General features: G+C 40.8%; 1 protein-coding gene across 1 annotated transcript in view; it reads right to left on the bottom strand.

Annotated features, from left to right (window-relative positions):
* The window catches only part of LOC126412888 (odorant receptor 67c-like), a 54,645-nt gene that overhangs the window by 12,031 nt on the left and 15,550 nt on the right, over positions 1–27,064 (bottom strand). Inside the window, exons 3-4 of the mRNA XM_050082778.1 lie at positions 17,457–17,556; positions 17,150–17,260 (exon numbers count right to left, since the gene is read on the bottom strand). Coding sequence (XP_049938735.1) covers positions 17,150–17,260; positions 17,457–17,556 — 211 coding nt within the window. The remainder of the gene's footprint in view (positions 1–17,149; positions 17,261–17,456; positions 17,557–27,064) is intronic.

The raw sequence follows: 27,064 nt of genomic DNA, 5'->3' as shown, positions 1-27,064 counted from the left end.
TGTGAAATGTTAATTATTACCTCGTGTACCAAAGTATTTTATGTGCTACAGGCAACTTTTAAGTTCGGTTTCAGTAGGGACCTTCTAGTTGTATCGGAATTTGTGCCAAGGGATGCGTACTGACAATATTACATTTCGTCCTTAATGGAGGTACGTGTCGTCTGCGTTATAATTTATTTTAAATGAATCAACTATGGGTTCTTGATGAAACATTGTAAATTAACTACTGAAACACTGCTTTTTGCCTTGTTTCACAATTCATTATTAATGTTATTGCACAACCTAGGTTTCGGGTTATAAGCCCAATTTCAAATACATACTGATTCCCAAAGATGATAATACATAGCTAAAAATGATGACAAGGCAAAGATGAAAATGGGCTTATAACCCGAAACCTAGGTTGTGCAATAACATTAATAATAAATTGTTAAACAAGGCTAAAACTAGTGTTTGTTTAGTTAATTTAGAATGTTTCACCAAGAACCCACAGTTGATTCAATTAAAATGATTTTGAATGCAAGCCAAGCAACGTTAACTTAGCTGTGTAGACGATTCCTTACCAAGAACGTATGAGCATGTCACCATATTTGGTTTAATAAACAGTGCCTAAAATACAAAATAACACCAAAGAACGCAACCATCAAGATCAAAGAAAGCTCAGCTTCAGCAAGACAGAGGGCAGCAGAAAAACTGTGGATTAAACAAGAAATGTCGAACTGGTACAGAGTTCGTGATAATGTGAGTATGCAACTGAAATTAATACATATGCAGCTTACTCACTTGCTTCATCCATGCGAATTTATGTGGTTGGACAATACCGTTAGGGAAACGGTTTCAGACATCATTTACGTTTCAGAAGTTAGAACCGCTATTATCGTTGAAGGAGGGAAACTTAACCCCAAAAATGCCGATCCACTTTGCGGACAGAATTGTTAATTCATCACCATTAACTCTGTCTGAGCCAGAAGAAAAGCTATTATCAAAAGGCCAAAATAAACCCCAGACATGATAATAAAACCTCAAGTGTAGGATCATCCAAGGGTAGATTTGGAGCTAGCCCTACGGAAAGATATGGTAACGTAAGTGTAATGTGTGGAAGAAATCAAGCAGGCACGAAAACAACAACAACAACAACAAGCTCGATATCCGAAGAACAATGAATTCTTAGTCATGAAGGAACTTAAAACTAGGATTGAAAACAGTAATGTGATTGTGACTAGGGCAGATAAAGGAGGGACTGTAATGCTGTTGAATGAAACAGATTATACAAGCAAAGTAGACGATTTTTTTCCAATCAGTGTAGACAGAAAAACTACAGAAAGACTTGACAGCTAGTTACAATGATCAGGCTAAGCAGGTAGTAAACAATGCTCCAATATCTTTCTGGAAAATGCCTGTAAGAGCGTGCTGCAAATGAAACCAAGGGCTCTATGGCTGTATGGTTTACCGAAGCTCCACAAACCAGAAGTGCCAATCCGTTCAGTGTTATCAGCAATACATGCTCCAGTACACAAGATTGGCAGGAGAATCAACACCATCTTGCAGGAGAAGCTGAACTTCAAAGGGAAACACGGGATTAAGAACAGTTTAAATTTAGTTAACAAGTTAACAGAAAATAAGTTTCCAACAAATGCAAAATTAGTCTCTTTTGGTGAGCATAATTTGTTCACATCTATTCCAGTGCAATAATGTATAGATATTGTGTCACATTCATTGTGTTCATACAACATAAATTTAGAAGAGCAGCTGAGCATTGTTAGTACAGTAGAATGTTGTTTAAATCAAAATAACTTCTGCTTTCAAGGGAGCTATTATCAGCAAACAGGTGGTCTGGCAATGGGCTCACCTTTATCACCTTTACGGGCAGAAATGTTCATGGACAAGTGGGAGACGGATTTTCTGAAGAGAGAACCACTGGCAAAACATGTTGTGTATTTGTACAGATACGTACATGACATTCTTTGTATGTGGAAAGTTTCCAACAGACAACTCCATAAAATTGTGGAAAATATCAACCAGTGGCACACTAACATAAATGTCAGCGTGGAGTTAGAGGGGCGCAACGTAAATTTCCTGGACATTAGCCTAATGATAGAAGACAGTAAATATAAATTTATAATTTACTGAAAAGATTCCTTCACTCACACTTTCACCCCGGTTTCCTCCCAACATCCTACAACCTACAAACTTTCAACGTTCTGTCATATGATCCACCGTCTCCTTTCTATCCCTATGTCCCAAGAAGACTTCGTCCAGGAATTTAACACAATAAAAACAATAGACATAAATAATGAATTTGAGTCCAACACCATTTATAAAATTTCAGGTAAAAAGATGAAGAAGCAAACCAGGTCCCTACTGTCCGCAATGAAAACCACTGACAAACTGGAAAAAAAAAATGGTTCAGATTACCTTTTATAGGGAAAACATGAAATAGCATAAGTAACATCTTGAAGGCAAAGTGTTTCTCTGTGTATTTCTATGTTCCTCAGACAGTAAGTGGTTTCCTGTTCAATGCAAAAGAGAAACAACCAGCTATCACAAAAATTGGAGTTTATAAAATCACATCCTGGGAGTGTCAGTCTTGTTACATTAGACAAACGAGGAGATCAATCTGTACCAGGCTTAAGGAACACAACAGAAGCTGGAGATTGAGGAAGCCTGATTCAGCCTTTGCAGAACGTTGCCTGAACAATAATTACAACTATACAATAGATGTACAAGTCCTACACATAGAGGAAAGGGACTCAAACTCGACCAATGAGAAATTTTAGAAATTAAAAAACAGATGTGTATATCCCCACACCTATTATTAAACGAGAAAACCAATTCAATTATTCACCTCTTTTAGATAAGATCACAACCCCTGGATGGAGGCAATACTTTGGACCCCAGTCCATCATAGTTAAAATTATATTAGCTGATGCATAACTTTAGTCCAATCATTGTAGTATAAATGGTGAATGTGTAATAATGGATGCAATTTGTTAAAAAATGGTCATTGATGTAAGTGTACATTAAGCTATGCATCTAGACCTAAGAAGTCAAGATTATCTTTGCATTGGGATCACGTTTATCTGTGTATTATCATCTTTAGGAAACAGTAATGTACTTGAAAATGGGCTTATAACCAGAAACCTAGGTTGTGCAATAACATTAATAATAAATTGTGAAACAAGGCTAAAAACAATGTTTGTTTGGTTATAATACACTCCTGGAAATTGAAATAAGAACATCGTGAATTCATTGTCCCAGGAAGGGAAACTTTATTGACACATTCCTGGGGTCAGATACATCACATGATCACACTGACAGAACCACAGGCACATAGACACAGGCAACAGAGCATGCACAATGTCGGCACTAGTACAGTGTATATCCACCTTTCGCAGCAATGCAGGCTGCTATTCTCCCATGGAGACGATCGTAGAGATGCTAGATGTAGTCCTGTGGAACGGCTTGCCATGCCATTTCCACCTGGCGCCTCAGTTGGACCAGCGTTCGTGCTGGACGTGCAGACCGCGTGAGACGACGCTTCATCCAGTCCCAAACATGCTCAATGGGGGACAGATCCGGAGATCTTGCTGGCCAGGGTAGTTGACTTACACCTTCTAGAGCACGTTGGGTGGCACGGGATACATGCGGACGTGCATTGTCCTGTTGGAACAGCAAATTCCCTTGCCGGTCTAGGAATGGTAGAACGATGGGTTCGATGACGGTTTGGATGTACCGTGCACTATTCAGTGTCCCCTCGACGATCACCAGTGGTGTACGGCCAGTGTAGGAGATCGCTCCCCACATCATGATGCCGGGTGTTGGCCCTGTGTGCCTCGGTCGTATGCAGTCCTGATTGTGGCGCTCACCTGAACGGCGCCAAACACGCATACGACCATCATTGGCACCAAGGCAGAAGCGACTCTCATCACTGAAGACGACACGTCTCCATTCGTCCCTCCATTCACGCCTGTCGCGACACCACTGGAGGCGGGCTGCACGATGTTGGGGCGTGAGCGGAAGATGGCCTAACGGTGTGCGGGACCGTACCCCAGCTTCATGGAGACGGTTTCGAATGGTCCTCGCCGATACCCCAGGAGCAACAGTGTCCCTAATTTGCTGGGAAGTGGCGGTGCGGTCCCCTACGGCACTGCGTAGGATCCTACGGTCTTGGCGTGCATCCGTGCGTCGCTGCGGTCCGGTCCCAGGTCGACGGGCACGTGCACCTTCCGCCGACCACTGGCGACGACATCGATGTACTGTGGAGACCTCACGCCCCACGTGTTGAGCAATTCGGCGGTACGTCCACCCGGCCTCCCGCATGCCCACTATACGCCCTCGCTCAAAGTCCGTCAACTGCACATACGGTTCACGTCCACGCTGTCGCGGCATGCTACCAGTGTTAAAGATTGCGATGGAGCTCCGTATGCCACGGCAAACTGGCTGACACTGACGGCGGCGGTGCACAAATGCTGCGCAGCTAGCGCCATTCGACGGCCAACACCGCGGTTCCTGGTGTGTCCGCTGTGCCGTGCGTGTGGTCATTGCTTGTACAGCCCTCTCGCAGTGTCCGGAGCAAGTATGGTGGGTCTGACACACCGGTGTCAATGTGTTCTTTTTTCCATTTCCAGGAGTGTATATTGTATACACGTGTAAATTTATCCATTTCCTCTCACAATTTGCTTCAAGTTATCGATTTCCTTATCGATCTTGCACCGTGCTGAAGGGACTCTTAACATCCTACGTAATACTGATTGAATATAGCCTTACTTGTATCGACTGGGATGCTTCGGCACATGTTAAGTTCCTAAACATCCCGAAATTCTATTTACCATTTACTTTTGAAATGATTAACTTAATGTAATGAAGGATATTTTCTTTGTTTCTAAAGTAAATAATGATTTATGATACATGGTAGACATTTATGCTGCAACCTGCCTGATATCTTCCTCATTCGCGTAAAATTTAATTATTGAGTCATCGACGGACCTTTCACGGCAATGCATCTTAATTCTTATATTTTAACGACAGCAAGTCACTGATGTCTGAAACTTGGTAGATCGACGTATTACAATATTTATCTAAAACCTATTGCCTACTCAACGTAGGAAGACGTTCCGTAGGATTACCACTGAACCTTGGCTATGTTTTCTCTGTGGAAGATTTTACATTGAGCTACATGCATTTCTGAGCTACTTAACGTGTCTGCGAGCATTTCTTCTTTCGTAGTAAGATACACACTAGTTCCGTGGGAAACTCACATACCGGTTTCCACAAGAACGCTGGTCAGCCAGTACATTATGACCACAGACCTACCATCCACATTAGACCGTCCAAGAGATAATAGCTGCGTCACCTGGCGAGGAATGACTGCTAGTCAGACACATGCACGGTCCGTGAAGTATCAGTGAGCGTGCTGTCCGTTTGTAGAATGGGAAAGGCGCTCATTCTATCTGAGTTTGATCGAAGGCATATTGTGATGGCCTGGCGGCTCAGCCCGAACATTTCGAAAACTCCACGACTTTTCGGGTGTTCTAAGAGTGCTGTGGTGAGTGTCTTCAACACTTGACGAAACCAAGGTAAAACCACGTCCAGGCGTCGTGAAGTCAACCGGCCACCCCTTATTACAGATTTCACACGTCGTAGTCTGGGCATACTCACAAGACAGGACACGAGGCGAAACATGGCGGAACTAACTTCAGACTATAACTCTGGGCAGAGTACAAATATGGCTGCACCGAACACTCCTAACGATGGGCCTCCGCAACCGACGACCCACACAAGTGTCTGTGTTAACACCACGGCTACTACGGCTGAAATCGTCACCTAACCATCGTCAGTGGTCTTTGGTGCAGTGAGAAAGTGTTGCACGGTCTGGTGAATCGCGATATCTTCATCATGCCGATGGGCGCGAATCCATCGTCTTACTGTTCCTTTACACTTGTGCCGCTGGATGGAGACAAGCTGGCGGTGGCTCCTTTATGCTCTGGGAAATATTCAAGTGGGCATCCAAGGGTCCAATGGAGCTTGTCTACATCTACATCTACATCTACATGATTACTCTGAAATTCACATTTAAGTGCTTTGCAGAGGGTTCATCGAACCACAATCATACTATCTCTCTACCATTCCACTCCCGAACAGCGCGCGGGAAAAACGAACACCTAAACCTTTCTGATTTCTCTTATTTTATTTTGGTGATAATTCCTACCTATGTAGGTTGGGCTCAACAAAATATTTTCACATTCGGAAGAGAATGTTGGTGACTGAAATTTCGTAAATAGATCTCGCCGCGACGAAAAACGTCTTTGCTTTAATGACTTCCATCACAACTCGCGTATCATATCAGCCACACTCCCTCCCCTAATACGTGATAATACAAAACGAGCTGCCCTCTTTTGCACCCTTTCGATGTCCTCCGTCAATCCCACCTGGTAAGGATCCCACACCGCGCCGCAATATTCTAACAGAGGACGAACGAGTGTAGTGTAAGCTGTCTCTTTAGTGGACTTGTTGCATCTTCTAAGTGTCCTGCCAATGAAACGCAGCCTTTGGCTCGCCTTCCCCACAATATTGTCTCTGCGGTCTTTCCAACTGAAGTTGTTCGTAATTTTAACACCCAGGTTCTTAGTTGAATTGACAGCCTTGAGAATTGTACTATTTATCGAGTAACGGAATTCCAATGGATTTCTTTTGGAACTCATGTCGATCACCTCATACTTCTGGTTATTTAGTTCAACTGCCACCTGCCACACCATACAGCAGTCTTTTCTAAATCGCTTTGCAACTGATACTGGTCTTCGGATGACCTTACTAGACGGTAAATTGTAGCATCATCTGCGAACAACCTAAGAGAACTGCTCAGATTGTCACCCAGGTCATTTATATACATCAGGAACAGCAGAGGTCCCAGGACGTTTCCCTGGGGAACACCTGATATCACTTCAGTTTTACTCTATGATTTGCCGTCTATTACTAGGAACTGCGACCTTCCTGACAGGAAATCACGAATCCAGTCACACAACTGAGACGATACCCCATAGGCCCGCAGCTTGATTAGAAGTCGCTTGTGCTAGCCATCACAGCGGCCAAGGAGTGTCGTACACTGATTGTAAATCACATAGACTCCATGTCGATCATGTATCCCTGTGGTAGTGGTATCTTTAAACTAGATAATGCGCCATTTTCAGGAGTGTGATAAAGTGTTCCATGGAACACAATGGCGGGTTCCAGTTTGATGTGCAGGCCCCCAATTCATCATATCTCAACCCGATCGCACACGTATGAGATGTGATTTAGCATGGTGTCAGAGATCATGACCCCTCTCACCGGAATTTACGGGAATTAGGTGACTTGTGCGTGTGCAGATATGATGCCACCTCCTCCAGCGACCTACTAAGCCCTCATTGCTTCCATGGCACGACGTGTCAGACGTAAATTTAAGAATATTTGAATGAGGACGAAATTGGCGCGTGGGAGATCTCGGGATATGTTTTGGTACTAGTAGAAGTATCAACAAATTGAAGCATTGACTCAGTCAGAAATACGTCCGCCATTCGAAGTGAATCTCTCACCATCTTCGCGCGGACACGGAAGAACCTGGTTGGAAATGTACGTTCATTAGTATGAATATTAAAATTTCAGACCAAAGTACCAAGGGACTCTCGTACGGATTGAGAGATAGTATCCCGGTTTCTGTAAGACAGTGTAGCCTTACTGGTTTTGTATCGAAAAATGTGGAAATTAAGTATCGAATACAACGATAAAAAACGGAGAAAAGATTGATTGAATGGATCAGAAAATGTACTTATTTTATTGTTCAGTATAGGCTCCGTTTGAGGACCGACTGAAGAAAAAAAAGAAAGTAACATACTTCATACAATTCGGACTTCCATATCATCTCACTTCATGGTCTTTTCTCTTTCAGTACTGCTTTATTTCTTAACTTCTCCTGGATACAACATTTTTAGTGAGATTTTGATCGATCTCTTTTATTTCCTCAGATTTTTTTTCATTTTCGTTTGGAAGGCCTTTTGTTTAAGAGTACCGTATGGCCTATCATTTCTGCCTTCCTTCGCTCCATTTTTTGTGAGCGTAGGAGTTGTGTCGTTTTCCACACCTATTTCAGGTCTTGCCTTTCGTGTCCACAAACTCTTAGTTAGTTTTCTCCGTATCCATATTGTTGTTTCTTCCGAATGGAATTGGTTTTCGTGCCTACAATACAGGTTGCGATTTTATGTATGAGTGCGCTAGAGACACAAGTCATTTACTTATTAAGTAAACAGAGATAATTAAACTTCATAGATGTTTATTTATAAAGCTATAAATTTTTTCGAAGATGTTTCGTGTCTGTTGTGGACAGCATTAAAAAATCTTGCTAGTCTTACACCAACTGTAAACTAAAGTAACGACTTTCACTAAAATTTATTTGTCTCTTGTGTTATGAAACAGCGTTATGACTTGAACGATATGGTTTTAAGCGTAAACAGTAGGAACTCAGTTAGAGGTTCAAAATGGTTTTTGCACATTTTCAAGTATGACTGTAGCCTGAGATGCTTATAAGCATTAAAAATTTATTATACGTGTCGTTCACCGCTTTCAAAATCAGGTGAATCCGATGTCAGGCAGAAATGTAAACAGCCTTCCTGTCAAAATCGGAAGCCCCTAAATCTGTGTTTGACATTAATGTGAACCACGGCTTAAGCTCTTGAAATTTCAAAAAGAGAAAGTATTTGGATCGTCTCTAATGCGACAGTGACGAAGTGGATTATACTTCCAACACTGGTTAAACTGTTTTAGTACCAGTCCTGAATCAGTTAATTTGTACCAAAAGTTTAATGGACGTGTGCAGGCCAGCAACAAGATATAGATTTTTTCGAGCTTTTATTTTCAGGCCCTAACAGGATATTACATTTACAGCAATCCCTTCTGCGATAAAGTTTAAGGGACATGTAGCTGACTGCAGTTAGTACATACTACTTTGGTTCTTAGATCAACTTCATGATTTGTGCATAAATAATGTGTATGGCCAAGTGCATGTGCTATGTATAAATACTTTCGTAACTTTGGCCTACATTTCTGCCATTTACAATTTGCGGAATAACACATTGACTTAAATTTAATGCAACTGGGCGTCATGCTCTAAATGAGACACCTACATTTAAAAACAAACCAGTTATCTCTGTACCACACACGTAACTAGATTTTAACTGAAAATTTGTCTACAGAAGAAATGATTTGACTATAAATCCCAAAATAGGCTTTTCCCCTCGTGGTACGTTTTATATTAATGGGCAAACGATTATAGACTTTTTGTTGCTGCGTAATTAACACCTCTCCGGATCTCATAACAAATTTTTTTGTGGAATGTCAAGACATTTCTTCATAGCGTGATGCTTGATGATAATTCTTTCTTTCTACGTTGATGAAGTGACCGAGAAAATTACTTGCCAAAATCACCTAGGCGAAATATTCAAAAAGAGCTTATATCTTGGATTCTTTGTTTCTGAAACAACTATTTACGAAAAGCACACATTTTCTGAACCTCCTTGTTAGAGAATTTCACTTATGTATTACTTCCAGCTGGCATTTTCTTCTATATACACAAACACATTTTCGGACCAATTTCCTGTACTCGCTGAGTCTAGTAGCTGTCTTATATTAATAAAAGAATAAGTGTATATTTACTACACTTAGACGAGCAATCCTTCTAAAACCAAAGTTTTATGTACTAAGTACCTGTTTGTACTAAAGCATGGTACAACAGCACAGAATACCACATAGTAGAATTGGTTATAGATAGATATTAGTAAAGGAACTGCATGACCATTAATAACATTTTTGTTTTCATCACTATTATCAAGAGGTTTAACAATGGCGTATCTGGTTCTGCCCATAAAATACACTCCTGGAAATTGAAATAAGAACACCGTGAATTCATTGTCCCAGGATGGGGAAACTTTATTGACATATTCCTGGGGTCAGATACATCACATGATCACACTGACAGAACCACAGGCACATAGACACAGGCAACAGAGCATGCACAATGTCGGCACTAGTACAGTGTATATCCACCTTTCGCAGCAATGCAGGCTGCTATTCTCCCATGGAGACGATCGTAGAGATGCTGGATGTAGTCCTGTGGAACGGCTTGCCATGCCATTTCCACCTGGCGCCTCAGTTGGACCAGCGTTCGTGCTGGACGTGCAGACCGCGTGAGACGACGCTTCATCCAGTCCCAAACATGCTCAATGGGGGACAGATCCGGAGATCTTGCTGGCCAGGGTAGTTGACTTACACCTTCTAGAGCACGTTGGGTGGCACGGGATACATGCGGACGTGCATTGTCCTGTTGGAACAGCAAATTCCCTTGCCGGTCTAGGAATGGTAGAACGATGGGTTCGATGACGGTTTGGATGTACCGTGCACTATTCAGTGTCCCCTCGACGATCACCAGTGGTGTACGGCCAGTGTAGGAGATCGCTCCCCACATCATGATGCCGGGTGTTGGCCCTGTGTGCCTCGGTCGTATGCAGTCCTGATTGTGGCGCTCACCTGAACGGCGCCAAACACGCATACGACCATCATTGGCACCAAGGCAGAAGCGACTCTCATCGCTGAAGACGACACGTCTCCATTCGTCCCTCCATTCACGCCTGTCGCGACACCACTGGAGGCGGGCTGCACGATGTTGGGGCGTGAGCGGAAGACGGCCTAACGGTGTGCGGGACCGTAGCCCAGCTTCATGGAGACGGTTGTGAATGGTCCTCGCCGATACCCCAGGAGCAACAGTGTCCCTAATTTTCTGGGAAGTGGCGGTGCGGTCCCCTACGGCACTGCGTAGGATCCTACGGTCTTGGCGTGCATCCGTGCGTCGCTGCGGTCCGGTCCCAGGTCGACGGGCACGTGCATCTTCCGCCGACCACTGGCGACAACATCGATGTACTGTGGAGACCTCACGCCCCACGTGTTGAACAATTCGGCGGTACGTCCACCCGGCCTCCCGCATGCCCACTATACGCCCTCGCTCAAAGTCCGTCAACTGCACATACGGTTCACGTCCACGCTGTCGCGGCATGCTACCAGTGTTAAAGACTGCGATGGAGCTCCGTATGCCACGGCAAACTGGCTGACACTGACGGCGGCGGTGCACAAATGCTGCGCAGCTAGCGCCATTCGACGGCCAACACCGCGGTTCCTGGTGTGTCCGCTGTGCCGTGCGTGTGATCATTGCTTGCACAGCCCTCTCGCAGTGTCCGGAGCAAGTATGGTGGGTCTGACACACCGGTGTCAATGTGTTCTTTTTTCCATTTCCAGGAGTGTACACACTTAATGTTGCAGCACAAATATCAGTAAGAAAGTGATAAGTTAGAACGACTGTTTAGATTTCTGTCTAGTGTTGCATTAACACCATGTAAGATCTTGCAATTGAAACGTTCATAATACCATGAAATTTTAACAAATAATTTCGGTGTTAGTATCAGTTGCTTCGTTCTTTGTAGAGTGAAGTCTTCAGTACACTACATTCCTCCTTGGTGTGGACTAAATGATACTACTTCACTTACTCCAGTTGACTATTAAATGTTTCTTATAAGTCGCAGTTTAGGCATTCAATTAAGTCATCTAGAGTACTAGGTGTTTCTACCGTCTTTCATTCGACAATAAGCCGCACAGTTATTCATATAACGAAATGATTGCACCATTTGTGGTCTCTCTCTCTCTCTCTCTCTCTCTCTTCCTCCTTTATTTCTTGATTCGAACCATTTAGGTTTCAGGAATTTATTCTTACCTTTAAGTGTGGTGAGAGACACATAATATCTAATGGGACGTCTTCATATGTGTAGTTTGAGTATGGTTTTACTGCAATCTTATCTCCATATATTGGCGTGCCATTGTAACCCGCTTCTCCGTCAAGAAATTTGCAGTCACACGTGATTCATAGTGATCTACTTCAATAAAAGTAGTTGAAAGTTTGGCAGCACGAAATGCATTTCATCTAATACCATTTATGGACAATAAAGTGTTCGACACTAGGAATATGGACTCTCGCGTACTGGGTAGTGCATAGAGTCGACTCGTAAAAAAACTCGACGGACTTACTGTCACTGATGTAGTGCCCTCGGGTCCTGACAGCTACCTCAAGCGCCGGAAGTAGGGGATTTTCTGATAGGCTGAATACTATAGGTCAGTCGAAGTGTGAAAATAAAGAAAGGAAATATTGGTCAAAAAATTATTAATCATAAGTAACTGATAATGCGATAGAAAACAGTTCCCAAAAATTAAAGAGAAATACCTAATTTATCATCGTATTCACTTTCAAGACCGGAAGTTTGATGCTGAATTTTGATAAAGATCACGGAAAGAAACTGGTATCTACTATTGTGCGGTACTATTGTTTGTAAATTGTGCATGTCGGTTAGGAAATTTGAGAGTATAAAATTTTAATTTGTATATTTCTTTCGTTAGTAAAATAGAAAATTTTGAACTCACAGATTGTGACCCGTCTTCCTCTAGGTCTCTTGGAATCCCACAATTCACCATCCGTTTAGAATGCTCTGGGCTCACAACAACTTGCCTTTATTAGAGAAATAATTACTTCCCCTCCTGTGTGTTCCCTGATCCATTTACTTGTTTTCTTGTTTCTTCCAGTAATTACCCATATCCATCTCTCCATTGCATGCTCTGTAACTTCCACTTCTTCAGTGATTTTCTCGTTAAGAGCTGATAGTACACGGTGATTTTAATTCTTTCATTTCAGACCGATAAGAATCTCAGTTCTGAAAACCGTATTTAGATTTCCCAAACATCTCCAAGCCATTATTGTCATCTCTTTATTATCTGTTTATAGAAACATAACTTAAGCGTTCCTTCATACTTTAAGGGTTTGTCATTATTAAGTGAATCACTGGGAAAAGAATGGCAAATTTAGAGCTGCGCGTTGTAGTATTAGAGTGAAACTTAGGAATTACCCCAAATTTAAGTGTAAGCTTTGGAGTGCAGGTTTCTTCGGACTTTTCATTTAAATATTAAGAACCAGTCATAAAATCCTGAGACGCAGGATGAGAATCGGAATTAGTATTGCAGAGTAGTGTGGCAGGAACACGAACAGCGGTAGTAGTTATTAAACAGGGACCTGCAAGTTGGCTACCAAGCAATCCCTAAAAATCGATTAGAGGTCGCAGCCAGCAAGAGAAGTGTGTGCAGATATTCCATAGCATAAGAGAGAAATGCTAGTCACGTTGGCTGAGCAAGCAGCACGAGTAGACGAAGAACAGACGTCGCTCGCAGACAGCAATAAGAAATGGAGTGTTACTGGAAGGAGATACAGGATATAACAAGAAATAGTGAGCAAACCTCAACTGTTGGGGAAATGATCTGCTGGCGCTTGGTGGAGGATACTGCCAAATTACATCGCCAGATGGCCGAACTCAATTGAAACATATGAATTCTCATACTAGAAGCCAGTATAAGGCACCAAAAACTTGCAACAGAAACTGTGCACTGAGACAGTGACCAAGCCAGAGGGATTTGAGATGAGCTCTAGTCGTTAGAGCACACGCTTACAGGCCACCTCAGAAGTAGTATCGGAATGGGTTTTCGAGAGCATGTTGCGTTAGCATTTTTCTTCTTCTTCTGTCGTGGCCCATATTGTGTCATCCATCGCCCAGTTGGCTGTCCGAATTGAGAAGCTTACTGTCATCCACGTGCTGTTTGTGGCTTATCCATTTATCCCGGCACTTTTCTGCTGTCTACAGAAAGCCGTGTAGAGTTGTCTCTGGGGATGACCACCTACGTATTAATGTTTCATTTCACTCTTTATGTAATCTATCAGTGAAACACCACCCTAAGATATGCCGTTTCGGTTAACTTAACTCTGCTCCTATCTATAAACGTCGCATTCCGCGTTTCGCTTTAAGTATTTACATGGCTTTGTAAGACAATATTTGTTTGTGCGTAATGGCTTTAATTCTCAGTATTCTCGTAATTGTTACACAACAGAAATTATATCTTCCTGTTTTGTGATTAATTTCTACTTGATTTTGATACAGTAAATGATATACAAGGAAGTCACAATTTGACAGCTGAAAGATGACACTATTAAAATCTAAATGATTAAAATTCTTAGAAAGAGGAGATGATATTTATGTAAACCAACCAATTTCCAGACAAGACGAACCACGTCCACAACTAACATATCAAATACAACTCTGATGCTAATAATGGAAATGAGGTAAACGGAGTACAGTTTCAGTACCTGATATAATTACAAAATGTAGCTGCCTCATAAACGACGGAAAACAGATGGGAATGAACCGTAGGTCACAGTCCAACAGCAATCTCCCGAGCTCTCAACTTTCCACCACAAGTTGGGACGATAGTCTCCAGTGAGGGTATTCTCACTACAGTCGTCCTAACAGGAATTTCTACGTATACTGACAATTCATACTATTACGAGCTCATCCAACAAATGATGCTCCTGCCGTGTGATTCTGAAGTTCAGCTTACTCATTTCAATCACTCGTGTTATGGTTAAAGGAAACGCTCTATTTTAGTCCGAAAATAGTGTTCATAATTGGACTATGCGCAGAAAAGAGAAAGACTACTTCTGTGCCCGAAACAAATAGTGCGAGTACGTCAGCGGCATCCTAGTGAATGATAATGTTGGAAACTTAAGAGCTCGAGTGATCATATAATGCATGCTCTCATGAACCGTATTTATATCCATGGCGACATAGGTCTCTTGGGCCTTAGACCATTGTCTAACGCAAGTTTTCCACCTAACGTGTGTAGCTGGAAACATCCCCAGAGCTACACTGACATAATTCGTTGTTTTTCAAAGGTTTAACTTGTCAAAAAATAGTTTTTAGGTTTTAATATTTTAAATGATTCGAATATTGTTGGAGAGGCCATATGGACAGTCACTTTAGCAGACCAAAGTGGGCAAATATCCAGAGACGATTAGTATCTCATAGCTTGGGGTGCCTCATTCCACAGTTGGTGAAGCGTTACACAAGAAACATTTTTCTCACCATTGACTCACAATGATAGGTTCCCGGTTACGTGATTGGCTCGTGGTCTCCTTGAGTAACAGTAGCCAGTGCGACATATTACATAAATAGGTACATTTGTTGTTGCTTTCTTGGTTAACTGAAAGAATATAATACGTCGTTCTTCGACTTAATATGCGCCGTAGGGGTAATCAGGAAAGATACTTTTCGATTTAGAATCCGGTATGTTGTCCTCAACGGTGAGTGTTCATGAGAGACAAGAGTGAGTACACTAGTGCTCCAAGGAATGTGTCAGGACAGCTATTGTTCTCTGCATTCATAAATGGTCTGACAGACACAGTGAGCAGATTGTTTTCAGATGGACACTAAAGCACATGGAAAGTATCGTCGTTGAGAGCCTGGAAGAGAATACGGAATGACTTACAGGACTTTCTATTTGGTGTGATGAACGGCAGCTCGCTGTACGTGTACAGAAATTAAAGTTAGTGAAAGCGAGTAGGGAAAGCAATCCGCAAATGACCAAGTACTACATCTGTGATGTGCGGCGTGACACGGCCACGTCGATTAGATATGCAGACGTAACGATGCGAAGCAATATGAAATGGGACGACTACGCAAGATCGGTAGAAGGGAAGACGAATGGGCGGTTTGGTTTATTGGGCGAATTTTAGGGAAGTGTAGCTCATCTATAAAGTAGACAGCACATAGAATATTGGTGCGACCTATTCTTGAGCACTGCTCGAGTGTTTAGGATCACCACCATGTAGGTATAATGGAGCACATCGAAGCAATGCTGAGGCGTGCTGTTAGATTTGTCACCAGTAGCTTCCATGAATCGGAATATCTGGAGAGAACACGACGATCTTTAAGTGAAACACTACTGACAAACCTCAAAGAACCACATTTGCAGCTGAATGCAGGAAGGGCGGAAGGGGAAAGGGGTAAAAGGTAGGTGTGACCATACGATGACTTGTGGATAATGGGTGTAGATGCAGATGTAGACTGACATATCAGTAGTGACTGGATGGCTGGTGTATTTTCAGAGGGCATTTTCCAAAATCACTCCCCAGAATCACTCCGCCAAAATTCCATTTTGTTCGTGAATGGTAACGTCTGTTATATTAGGACTGAGAGAGATGGCATAGTAATAAGACAATGGAGTTGCGTAGAGAGGGAAAGTGGTTCATTCCCCCCTCGGCCGTATGACGTTATGTTTCGCAAGTTTTCCGTCAATCGATTAATCACGGGTCAGAATTTTTGAAATGGACACAGCTGACTTCGTTCTGCTTTCTCCCTTCGTCGAACTTATGCTTCCTCTCTAATGACCATATCATCGCCGTGACGTTGTCTATTAATCTTCCATCCTAATTAATCCCAGTAGGAAGGTTTTACGAGACCGCGTACTGGACAGTTTTACAATTTCGCATTACTAGCCAGGATGGCGTGTCTAATGGCACAGTGACATTCCAAGTTTTATTCTCCTCTAAAATGTCTAACGCACAATATTTACAGCGTTTTCTTTGTCAGCAGAGTATTCATTCTTTTTGGAATAACCCCAATGTCTCTTTATTGTGCCAATATTAGTTGTACAACAAACTGAAAACTCTCGGTGTCTTGGGTATTACATGTAGTAAAGTATCTATGCTCCTCTGACGGGTTTTCCGTCACATGAGAAACGGATTGTCATAGAGGTAGGCCTCTATGAGATTGGAACTGGATTAAAGAAAATCATTATCGAAGATTCATTATGTAATCTTTTTTTTCCTTTTTTCTTTTTTCCGATTTTGCTCCCTGCGACACATGTCAAGGAACGGGTCGGTAGCAAAATTTGGCGAATTTGTCCTCTTTCGTATTATGGAAGCATTAAGTGCGAGAGGCGGCTGCCTCTGCTTCGGGTCAAGAGGTAACGGCAGCTTTCATTCACAGAATTACAAACGACCAGAAAGTATGCAGAATACACGTCACAACAGTCAATGAAACAATCCTACCTTTACGAACCGGATCTGTATCTCTTTGCGCTCATACTTAGAATGTCACAAATAAAATTCATTTATCAAGCTGAAATACCCGGAAACCGACAGGAAAACCTACATATATTACTTTTCATGAAATGTGCCGCATCAGCTTGGTGGGTGAATACTTACGGCTTCCATCAGCTTGTCTCCACAGCGACAGAGCAGAAACAGCTGGAATATGGCCAGTACGAGGTACGTCATTAAGTTTGTGCCTTTTAAAGGGCTCGCCAGGTCTGCTGACTGGAATTAGAGAGCAAATGGAAAACAATAACATGATAGAATTTGTCTGTGTACACTGAAAAACGGGAATAAATATTGTTATTTAAGATGTAGGCGTATTTTGTAACGAGTATGAAGCACAAACAACTCCATTCAAAGATTACTTCACTACATTTTAGAAATTACGCAGGAGTCTGTAATTAGAAACAGTACTTACTGCTGTGGCCTCGAAAGCAGAAAAGCTCAGTATGATGAGTTGTAGAACGAAGTTTACGAGCATAGACGTCCAGTGCAGGTCCTCTATGTCACCAACGATCCTGCAATATGAGCGGTCTCATATACGTTTTGGTTACAACAATAATATGAAAAAGTAGAATAGAGGAAATTATTGGCAATTCTGATGCGGTGATAAACGTTACATGGAACAGTCATCATAGTGCAGTAAGTATCATATAGAATATTTGAGACAGTAAGCTAAATCATGAAGATAAGATCATATCTAAGGAAAACGTACGAGGTGACTGCAGCAGACTAAATTAGATGAAAACAATCCTACGTTCCTGGCCTCCACTACACGTATATACAACCCCTAGAAATTTGTAAGTAGGCTGTTTATGTTTTCTCTATGTAAGTAGGCTGTTTATGTTTTCTCTATGTAAGTAGGCTGTTTAGGATTTCTTATTGGTAACGCCACCTCTGTATGACAATCACTGGCTGTGCTGTGGGCAGTCTGTGTCTGCTTTGCATTGTTGTAATACTCGCCATTGTAGTGTTAGGCAGCTGGCTGTGAACAGCGCGTAGCGTTGCGCAGTTGGAGGTGAGCCGCCAGCAGTGGTGGATGTGGGGAGAGAGATGGCGGAGGTTTCTAATTTGTCATGAACTGATATATATATTATGACTTGTGATGATATTAAGGTAAATACATTGTTTGCTCTCTATTAATATCTTTCATTTGCTAACTATCCCTATCAGTAGTTAGTGCCTTCAGTAGTTTGAATCTTCTATTTAGCTGGCAGTAGTGGCGCTCGCTGTACTGCAGTAGCTTGAGCAGCGAAGATTTTTGTGAGGTAAGTGATTTGTGAAAGGTATAGTTTAATGTTTGTCAGGGCCATTCTTTAGTAGGGAATTTTGAAAGTCAGATTGCGTTGCGTTAAAAATATTGTGTGTCAGGTTAAGCACAGTCCTGTAGAATTGTTCAAAGGGGAAGTTTCATATGTCGACCCTTAGCCTAGGATACCTCACTGGAATCTTCTGATTTTTCTTGTAGTTTGTGTATTTAGTGTAGCTTTTGTTTATTGCTAGCGCGTAATTGTAGAGAGAATCTCCTTTGTAGTTGTAGCCTTTCATTGTTGTACAGTAAAACAGTTGTGGCATGCATATAGATTTGCACCAAGTATTTCGCAGCTGTAATTAACTAGATATTATTTTCAGTGTTATGTTAATGTGTTCTCTTATTTTTGCTCTTCAAATTGTGTCTTTCTGTGTTGTCGTGTGAAATACTGTGACAATAATGGCGTGTGAAAAACGTAATACTAGGCTCCAAAGTAAACTGAGAAATGACAGTGAAAATGAAAGCAGTGTGTTAGCGCCACCGAGTAATGAATTAACTGATGTTCAAAGTAGTAATTTGATAATTGTGCATAGGGAAATGGAGCGGGCGGCAAACAATGGCGTGGACAGTGAAACAATTAGTGAAGAGGGAAGCATTATCGATCGATCGGTCAGCAACAGCTCGCCTCAGGAATCCGAAATGATGGGACACAATTTTGCAAACACTGTAGATTCAGGTTTTGCGTCCTCACCGTTTTCTCAAATGAGTCAAGACACGTTTTCCGCTTGTCAAAATGTGAATGTTGCCGGTGCAAATTCACTGCCGAAAAGCACTGAGGAACATGTTTCAGACACCAGTGCATTGTTATTACAGTTAATGCAACAAATGAGACAAAGGCTACAAAAGTTAGACACAACGCTTGAACAAAATCAGAAACAAACACAGCAACAGTTACACACAATGGAACAAAATCAGAGACAAACACAGCAGAATCTTAAAAAGTTAGACACAATGGAACAACACCAGAGACAAACACAGCAACAGTTAGACACAATGGAACAAAATCTTCAAAAGTTAGACACCACACTTGAACAAACACGTGAAGATTTAACTACTGAGTTGCATAAAATCGAATCGAAATGTCAAAAAGTCTGTAACGACGTAAAAACACAAATTTGTGAGCATTTTCAACCTATTTTTTCGCGGCATGAAAATGCATTACAGAATCACGAAGCAGCCATAAAAGAACTGCAAATTATTGTTCATGAAAATCATGAGACCTTGCAAGCTAAAATTGACTCAGTTGCATCTACCGATTCGGTTACGCAACTTGCAAAAACTCAGGAAAACTTAAAGGACACAGTAGAAAGACACATGGAGGAAATTAGTTCATTATCAGAGAAAGTAGTTGAACTTTCGGATCAGCTAAATAATTTATCTACGAAGGTAGATGATAATCTGAATGACACAAAACCGGTAGTCTTTAATAACACAGAAGAGAGCGAACAAATTAGGAAACTGAAACAAAATCTGAATCAAATTGATACGCAACACCAAAGAGAAATCCGGGAAGTACAAGATCAGCTAACACAGGTAATACAAGAATTACGTATTTCAGAGGACACTCGCGCTCCAACACGGGAAGAGGGACTTAGAAACACGGAAAAGCTGCAAAATAATAACACAGGGCATTTCGGAAGTAATGAAAGAAATTGGGAATGTGCACCGAATTTTGAGATGGAACCGCCGAAGCGACGTAACAATGACCGACATGCGACTCGCCGACATGATGATTTTGACTATAAGCTGTTCATTACTACACGTAAATTCAAAACGTTTAAGAATTCTGCCAACGACATTCATCCACAAGCATGGCTCCATCAATTCTCTCATTGTTTTCCTCTCAACTGGTCGTTGGAACACAGATTAGAATTTATGTGTGGCTACTTAGAGAATGAACCAGCTGTAAGAATGCGATCGGTAATTCACGATTGCCACAGTGAAGGAGAGTTTTACCATGCCTTCCTCTCAGCATATTGGTCTCCAGCCACACAAGACCGAGTAAAACATGGCATCATAATGATGAAATGTTTCGAACAATCTGAATTTTCCAGTCTTATGAAATATTTTGAAGACATGTTGCATAAGAATCAGTATCTTTCAAACCCATACAGACCCTCAGAACTCATCCGCATTTGCTTAATCAAACTGCCTGAACATTTACGACATATTATTTTGGCAGGACGTTGCAAAGACGACATTGAAGCATTTCAGGGACTCTTACAAGAATTAGAAATTGACACTGACAATCGCGGAACGCGAAACCAGGAACACAGCAATTACAGGTCACATCCGTCGCAATTCCGCGATGAAAGAAGTAATAACTTTACACGACAAGGCTATTCTCACAACACAAATCGTGACCAAAACAGACACCACCCGTATGACAACCGTTGGCAGAGTAGTAATAACTACAGGGAAAGATCACCTCTCCGTGGTAATGACTATCACAGAGACAATAAGATAAACAGACAATACGGGAACCAAAATAAATACTATCAAGGGAGACAGAATAACTTTAGACGCAACGGACCAGCGCGCAGTTACGATTCAGGGAGAAATTCTGCACCATGTGACCGACAAGAAAGAAACTATGGAATCTACCGACATGACGACAGACGATATGATCGTAACGACAGACCTGAATTGCATCAGAACTGGCGGGATTCAAACAGAGCAGGGCCCTCTCGTCACGGTGAATTTGTAGAAGTTAGGTCTCCAAATCCCAATAACGACGCGCGCCAACAAAGAGACAATAGGCAATGACTCATACCGCAGGCAGCCACAAAACGCACGTATGAAACTAACGACGCAGCTGCCGTAGCTAGTAATTACGTAAAAATGGAAGACATTAGGGACATTTTACTCCAAGAACACGACGTAAAACATAACAACATTGCATATCCTGTGATTCACATTACAGTAAATGACGTAAAATTTACGGCAGTACTTGACTCTGGCAGTCCCATTTCAGTAATCAGTGAAACAGCCTTTAGCAAATGCAACAAATCGAACGATTGCCCCACACTTCCGTTACGTAAGATTAAATTACAAGGTGCAATCTTTGGAAAAAGTGTAGATGTACGCCAACAAACCAATTTGAATTCTTTTCTCAAAGCCACAGCTTCTCTATGAACTTTCTCATTGTTCCATTATTGTCGACGGAAATTATATTGGGAGTAGACTTTTTGAATGAATACAAAGCAATCTTAAACTTTCACGATGCTGAAATAAGTTTAGAGAAAGAAGGTAAGTCAATAGCTTTGAAATTTGAAGATTGGCTCTCAAACCATGACGAGGAAATTAATCGGCTTTACCTTCTGTTAGACAACAGTTCGGACTTTTCTACGGAACTAGACACTAACAATCACTCTGCAAGTACTGACAGGGATGATATCGACGGCGCATTTGACACTAATAAGTTAATTCAGAATAAAATTCAAACAATTGAGAATTGTAATGACAATGATAGGCAAGACCTTTTTGAGATTTTACAAGCACATTCCACAGTTTTTACTCACAAAACAGGAACAATCAAGGGATTTCAATACCAATTTCGTGTTCGTGAGCATACTAAATTTTGTGTTAGACCATACGTAATTCCGGCGCATTATAGGGACCGTGTTAGAACAGAAATACAATCTATGCTTAATGAGGGCATTATTGAGCCTGCAGTAAGCTCATACAACAATCCATTACATGTTGTTGAGAAGAAAAATGGATCGATCAGGCTTGTCTTAGATTCGAGACAAATCAATACGATCATTATTCCTGAAACAGACAGGCCGCAAACGTTAGAAGAACTTCTTCAAAATTTTAATGGTGTAAAAGTGTTGTCTTCCATTGATCTCAGATCCAGCTTTTATCAGATCGAACTTCATCCAGAATGTAGAAAATACACAGCTTTCCTTTGTTTCGGCGTTTGTTATCAGTTTCGGAAACTTCCCTTTGGTTTGAACATTTCTTCGGCAGCATTCATTCGCGGGCTAAATTCCATATTACCTGAGTTCTTAAAACGTCACATCACCTTATATGTAGACGATATTCTGATAGCAGAAGCCTCATGGGAACAACACAATCGCATCCTCAACAGCGTGTTACATATTTTTGCAGAATCTGGAATTACAGTTAACTTGGAAAAGTCTGAATTCGGTAGGTCAAAGGTGAGGTTTTTGGGACATATTATTTCTTCTGAAGGCATTCAGCCGGATCCTGAAAAGTTAGAAGCAATCAGAGCCATTCCAGTGCCATCCACAAAAAGACAAGTCCGCAGTTTTCTAGGTCTCGTAAATTTTTACCGTCGTTTTCTGAATATGCAAATTCTAGCTACACCAAAACTTTGTTCTCTCACTGGAAAAAATACTATTTGGAACTGGGACGAACAAGCACAGTTGGAATTCAATTCTTTGAAAGAAGCGTTACTTCACGCGCCAATCTTAGCTCATCCAGATCTGTCACAAGATTTCTGCCTTAGCACGGATTCTTCTAAAGTCGGTCTTGGTGCCCATTTATTTCAAGAAGCCATAGAAAATGACACTACCATTCAGAAAACCATTGCTTTTGCTAGCCGAGTGCTAACAAAATCTGAAAAAAATTATTCCGTTACTGAATTAGAAGCTTTAGCTATCGTTTGGGCATTTCACAAATTCCGTTTCTTTCTTTCTGGTAAGCACGTAAAAGTATACAGTGATCATCGTGCATTACAATTTCTTATGTCTTCAAAATTAAATCATGACAGGTTAAAACGTTGGGCATTGTTTCTGCAAGAATTCCGCTTCACAATAGTCTACATTCCCGGCTAGGAGAACATTGTTGCGGACGCACTGTCACGCGCACCGGCTGGGCTTGAGAAAAGTACCACAGAAGGCAACCTCCAGAAAAATTTCAGTATTCTTTACATTCAGAAAGTCGCCTTTGAAAACTTCATCACCACATCTTTAAAGGACATTGCTCATGAACAAGATAAAGATCCGATTTGGAAGGACATCAAGAGCAAATGGCATGAAAAGACACACACACAGATTCGGCATTATTACCTGGTTAGAAACAACATACTCTTCAAACGCTGCACTGTTGATGACAAGCTATGGGTACTTTGCATTCCAGACGATTTTGTTAATAAGCTCATTTGGTACATTCATTTCAGCTACGCACATTTTGGCCCACGAAAATGTTATCATATTCTTCGAACGACTTGTTATTTTAACAATATGGAAAAAAGAATTCGAAGAGTCTTGTCTATTTGTAAACTTTGTCAAAAGGCGAAGCCATCTACTGTCTCACAACGTGCTCCGCTGTTTCCTATTATTCCTGCTAAATTAAAAGAATTTGCTGCTGTTGATCTCTTGGGACCGCTTGTCAGAACATCCAATGGATTTTCGTACGTTCTAGTCGCTGTTGAACTTACTTCAAAATTTGTTTCTTTCACTCCGTTACGTAAAGCCACTGGACGGTCTGTATCCAACGCCTTTGTTAAAAATTTGTTACGTGAAGTTGGACACGTTAGTAAAGTCATTTCAGATAACGGACCGCAATTCAGATCTGCTGTTTGGTCACGCATGCTTCGCAACCATAAAATCAAACCTGTTTTTATTTCATTGTACTCACCACATTGCAACCCGTCTGAAAGGATTATGAAAGAAATCAATAAGCTTTGCAGACTTTATTGTCACAGAAAGCATCAGCATTGGGACAGATATTTACACTTGTTTCAAAACGTGCTGAATGAAATGCCTCACGACTCCACTGCTTTACCACCTACTCTTGTACTGAAGAATGAAGAACCACCGAACAGAATCAGAGAGCTTGTACCTTTCCCGAATACACGTAAACTTCGACACAAAGACATAATTGATTTGGCTCTTAAAAATATAAAATCTGCAGCAGACAAAAGGAGAAAACTACACGGTAAAGCAAATGCAAAGAAATTGTATATTGGTCAGAAAGTTCTCATTAAAGCTCATTCATTATCACATAAGAAGAAACACTTGAGTCACAAATTCTTTCTAGTTTACAATGGACCTTACAGAATCCGACGTATACCACATGATAATTGCGTTGAAGTTGAAACTCTGCGTACTAGGAAGAGTAAAGGTTTACACCACATTTCTCATGTAAAACCATTTATTGACAGATAATCTGCCTTTTAACTTTGTCTTTGCCATAAAACTTTTCGCTTCACATTACTTAAATGCTTTGTCAGACTTAAGAAACTGTTAACATACAACAATGTTTGAAGTACAATATCCAGTCTAGAACCTAGGGAACATTTTAAACAGAAATTACGAATGCATTGTTATAGTGAACAGACGACACAGTGTTGTATTTGTACATTCTTGCTTGTTTGTTGCACGATTACGTAACGACTATAAGGCTCACATACTTAGAACATTTACCAGTACTGCTAATGAGATTTTAAGGCAACATTTTGGTTGACCTGAAAATGTATTCTGGATTTAAAGTACTTTCTGTGAGATACCAGATGACACAGTGTTAGTTTATGTGACAGTTACACGATTTTATCACGACGCTACTAATGAGTGACAATTTACAATGTTGCTTTTGCAGTGTTTCTGTTTTATATCCGCACAGTTTTTCTGAATTTCTTCTGGAAAGCAAAACATGTTTTAGTAGTAAGCTACAATGTGAGGCCCTTTTCTTAGCACAACAATACTTTACAGTATAGTATTTTCTTGATCATAGTAATGTGCATAATAATTATGATATCTATACACAAAGCATTTCACTTTCGTTTCTGATGGGGTAAGTACATTGACTTCTGCAGAACTTAGCTTTCGGAGGACGATAATTACGACACTTCCACAGAATTATCTTACAGCAAGACGCACATTTAGCGCTACAGGCCACGCATTTGAGAGATTTTGTACTTAAAACATTTATTTTTAAAGATTTTTTAATTACAAAGAAAGTTTTCCGTGATATATTTCATTTCATTGCTGTAATCTGTAACACCTGAGGGTATAATTACATAAATCCTCAGGGGGGTACACGCCTACTTTGTGTACCATGTGTGTGGCAACCACAAGGAACCCTAGCTAATATGGTATTTGCTTATACAACTTTACACATCGGTACCATATTTCTCTAACACACAAATTACACAGCTATCTGATCATTTAACTGAGAGATAAACATTTTTTTATTACATCAGTGACAGATGTTTACGCAATACACAGTGGGTAACTTTATACTTATGAAACTGTATTTTGTCTGTGCATTGTAAACTGTTCATATTTTTTCGGAACCATTGTGATACTATGAGAGCTTTGAATGATGTATTTGGTAAAGGGATTATGATTTTTAAAGTACGTTTGAGGCAGATGACACTTTTGACATGAGCAGAGAATTTTTTTAATTATTGGAGGAAGTTACGACGATTTTAAGATTTGACTGAAGTGTTATGAGGTTATTTTTACGACGACGATGTGTATTATGCTGCTGAGGTATGTTTATGATTAATAGGCTGAGGCTATACGAGTTATTTGAATATGCTTCATATTTATAATGACGAAATATTGACGAGTGTCGATGGATACGTATATGTGTAATAAGGTAAGGAGTAATGAATAGTGGGTAGGGACTCTTGACTTGTGAAACAGGATGTTGGAAACCAAAGTGACCACCTGCACGTAATGCGTCGCGGGCACCCAGCTGTGTCAGACGCCTGGAGAAAAAGCCATTATTGCGAGCCCTTTTCAGCGGCACAGGTAGAAAAAAAAAGAAAGGGAAGGCCATTGTCCGCGCTACTGACATCTCCTTGTTGAAAGCATACTGTGGAGCTCGTAATTTATGATATTTACTGAAATGCCTAATGAAACGATGAGAAACATTTCACAGCTATTGCCTTGCTAGTTAAGAAAAATGCCATATGGCTTGCTTAATGTATTTATTTACACATTTTGTTTAATATCAAGTTTCTAGCTGCACTGCAGCATTGGTTAAAATAAAATTTAATATATGTACTAATATAAATATTTTATGCCTACAGATCCAGTAAATAATTTTATGATCTATCCAAAACAAATGAGGGAGCACAAAAAAAAAAACATTTCCCTTCACAGGAATTGCATAAATAATTTTTTTACGATTTGGTAACTTATCTACTAGCGTAAGTTTTTGTGATGCATCACTCTAATGTTAAGATGTGACATAGGTATTAGACATGGCCATTTTAGTGTAATATTTTTTCTGCTTGCGCTATGTCATGTTTAGGTATAAGTTGCTGCTGTTTGCCAGGCATAGTGTTATTGAATTTGACTTTTGCTCATTTATGCTGCTAGCTTTGCCAATTTGCATTTTTTGCATTGCTGTTGGTGTTGATTTGTTATGTGATGCTGCATTGCCTCGTCCCTTAGTTTAGCATCTGAGCTCAGTAGATTTAAGTTAGCTTAAGAGGGGGTAGCCTCTAAGAGAATGAGTTGCGATGAATTGGAAGAAATGCATTGAGAAAACAGGTTTAGGTAGGATTTTCTTGGAAATAAATGATGAGGTAAGATAATGGAAAATAAAAATGAGGTAAGAAATGTGTGAACATATAAACACAGAAAGCATGCTTAGTTAGAATTTTTTTTGGTGGAAACAAAGGATGAAATAAGAGGAAAGATATATGAAGTTTTGGGTTGGACTGCAGTACCAAATGTTACACTGAAAACGAACCCTGTCCTTTCCTATTGGTGTTATCCCACTATGTGTGT

This window comes from Schistocerca serialis, chromosome 7 (genome assembly GCF_023864345.2).
Source record: "Schistocerca serialis cubense isolate TAMUIC-IGC-003099 chromosome 7, iqSchSeri2.2, whole genome shotgun sequence".
Taxonomy (NCBI): domain Eukaryota; kingdom Metazoa; phylum Arthropoda; class Insecta; order Orthoptera; family Acrididae; genus Schistocerca; species Schistocerca serialis.
Note: the sequence above shows the minus strand (reverse complement) of the source record. Positions and strands in the feature narration are given on the sequence as shown.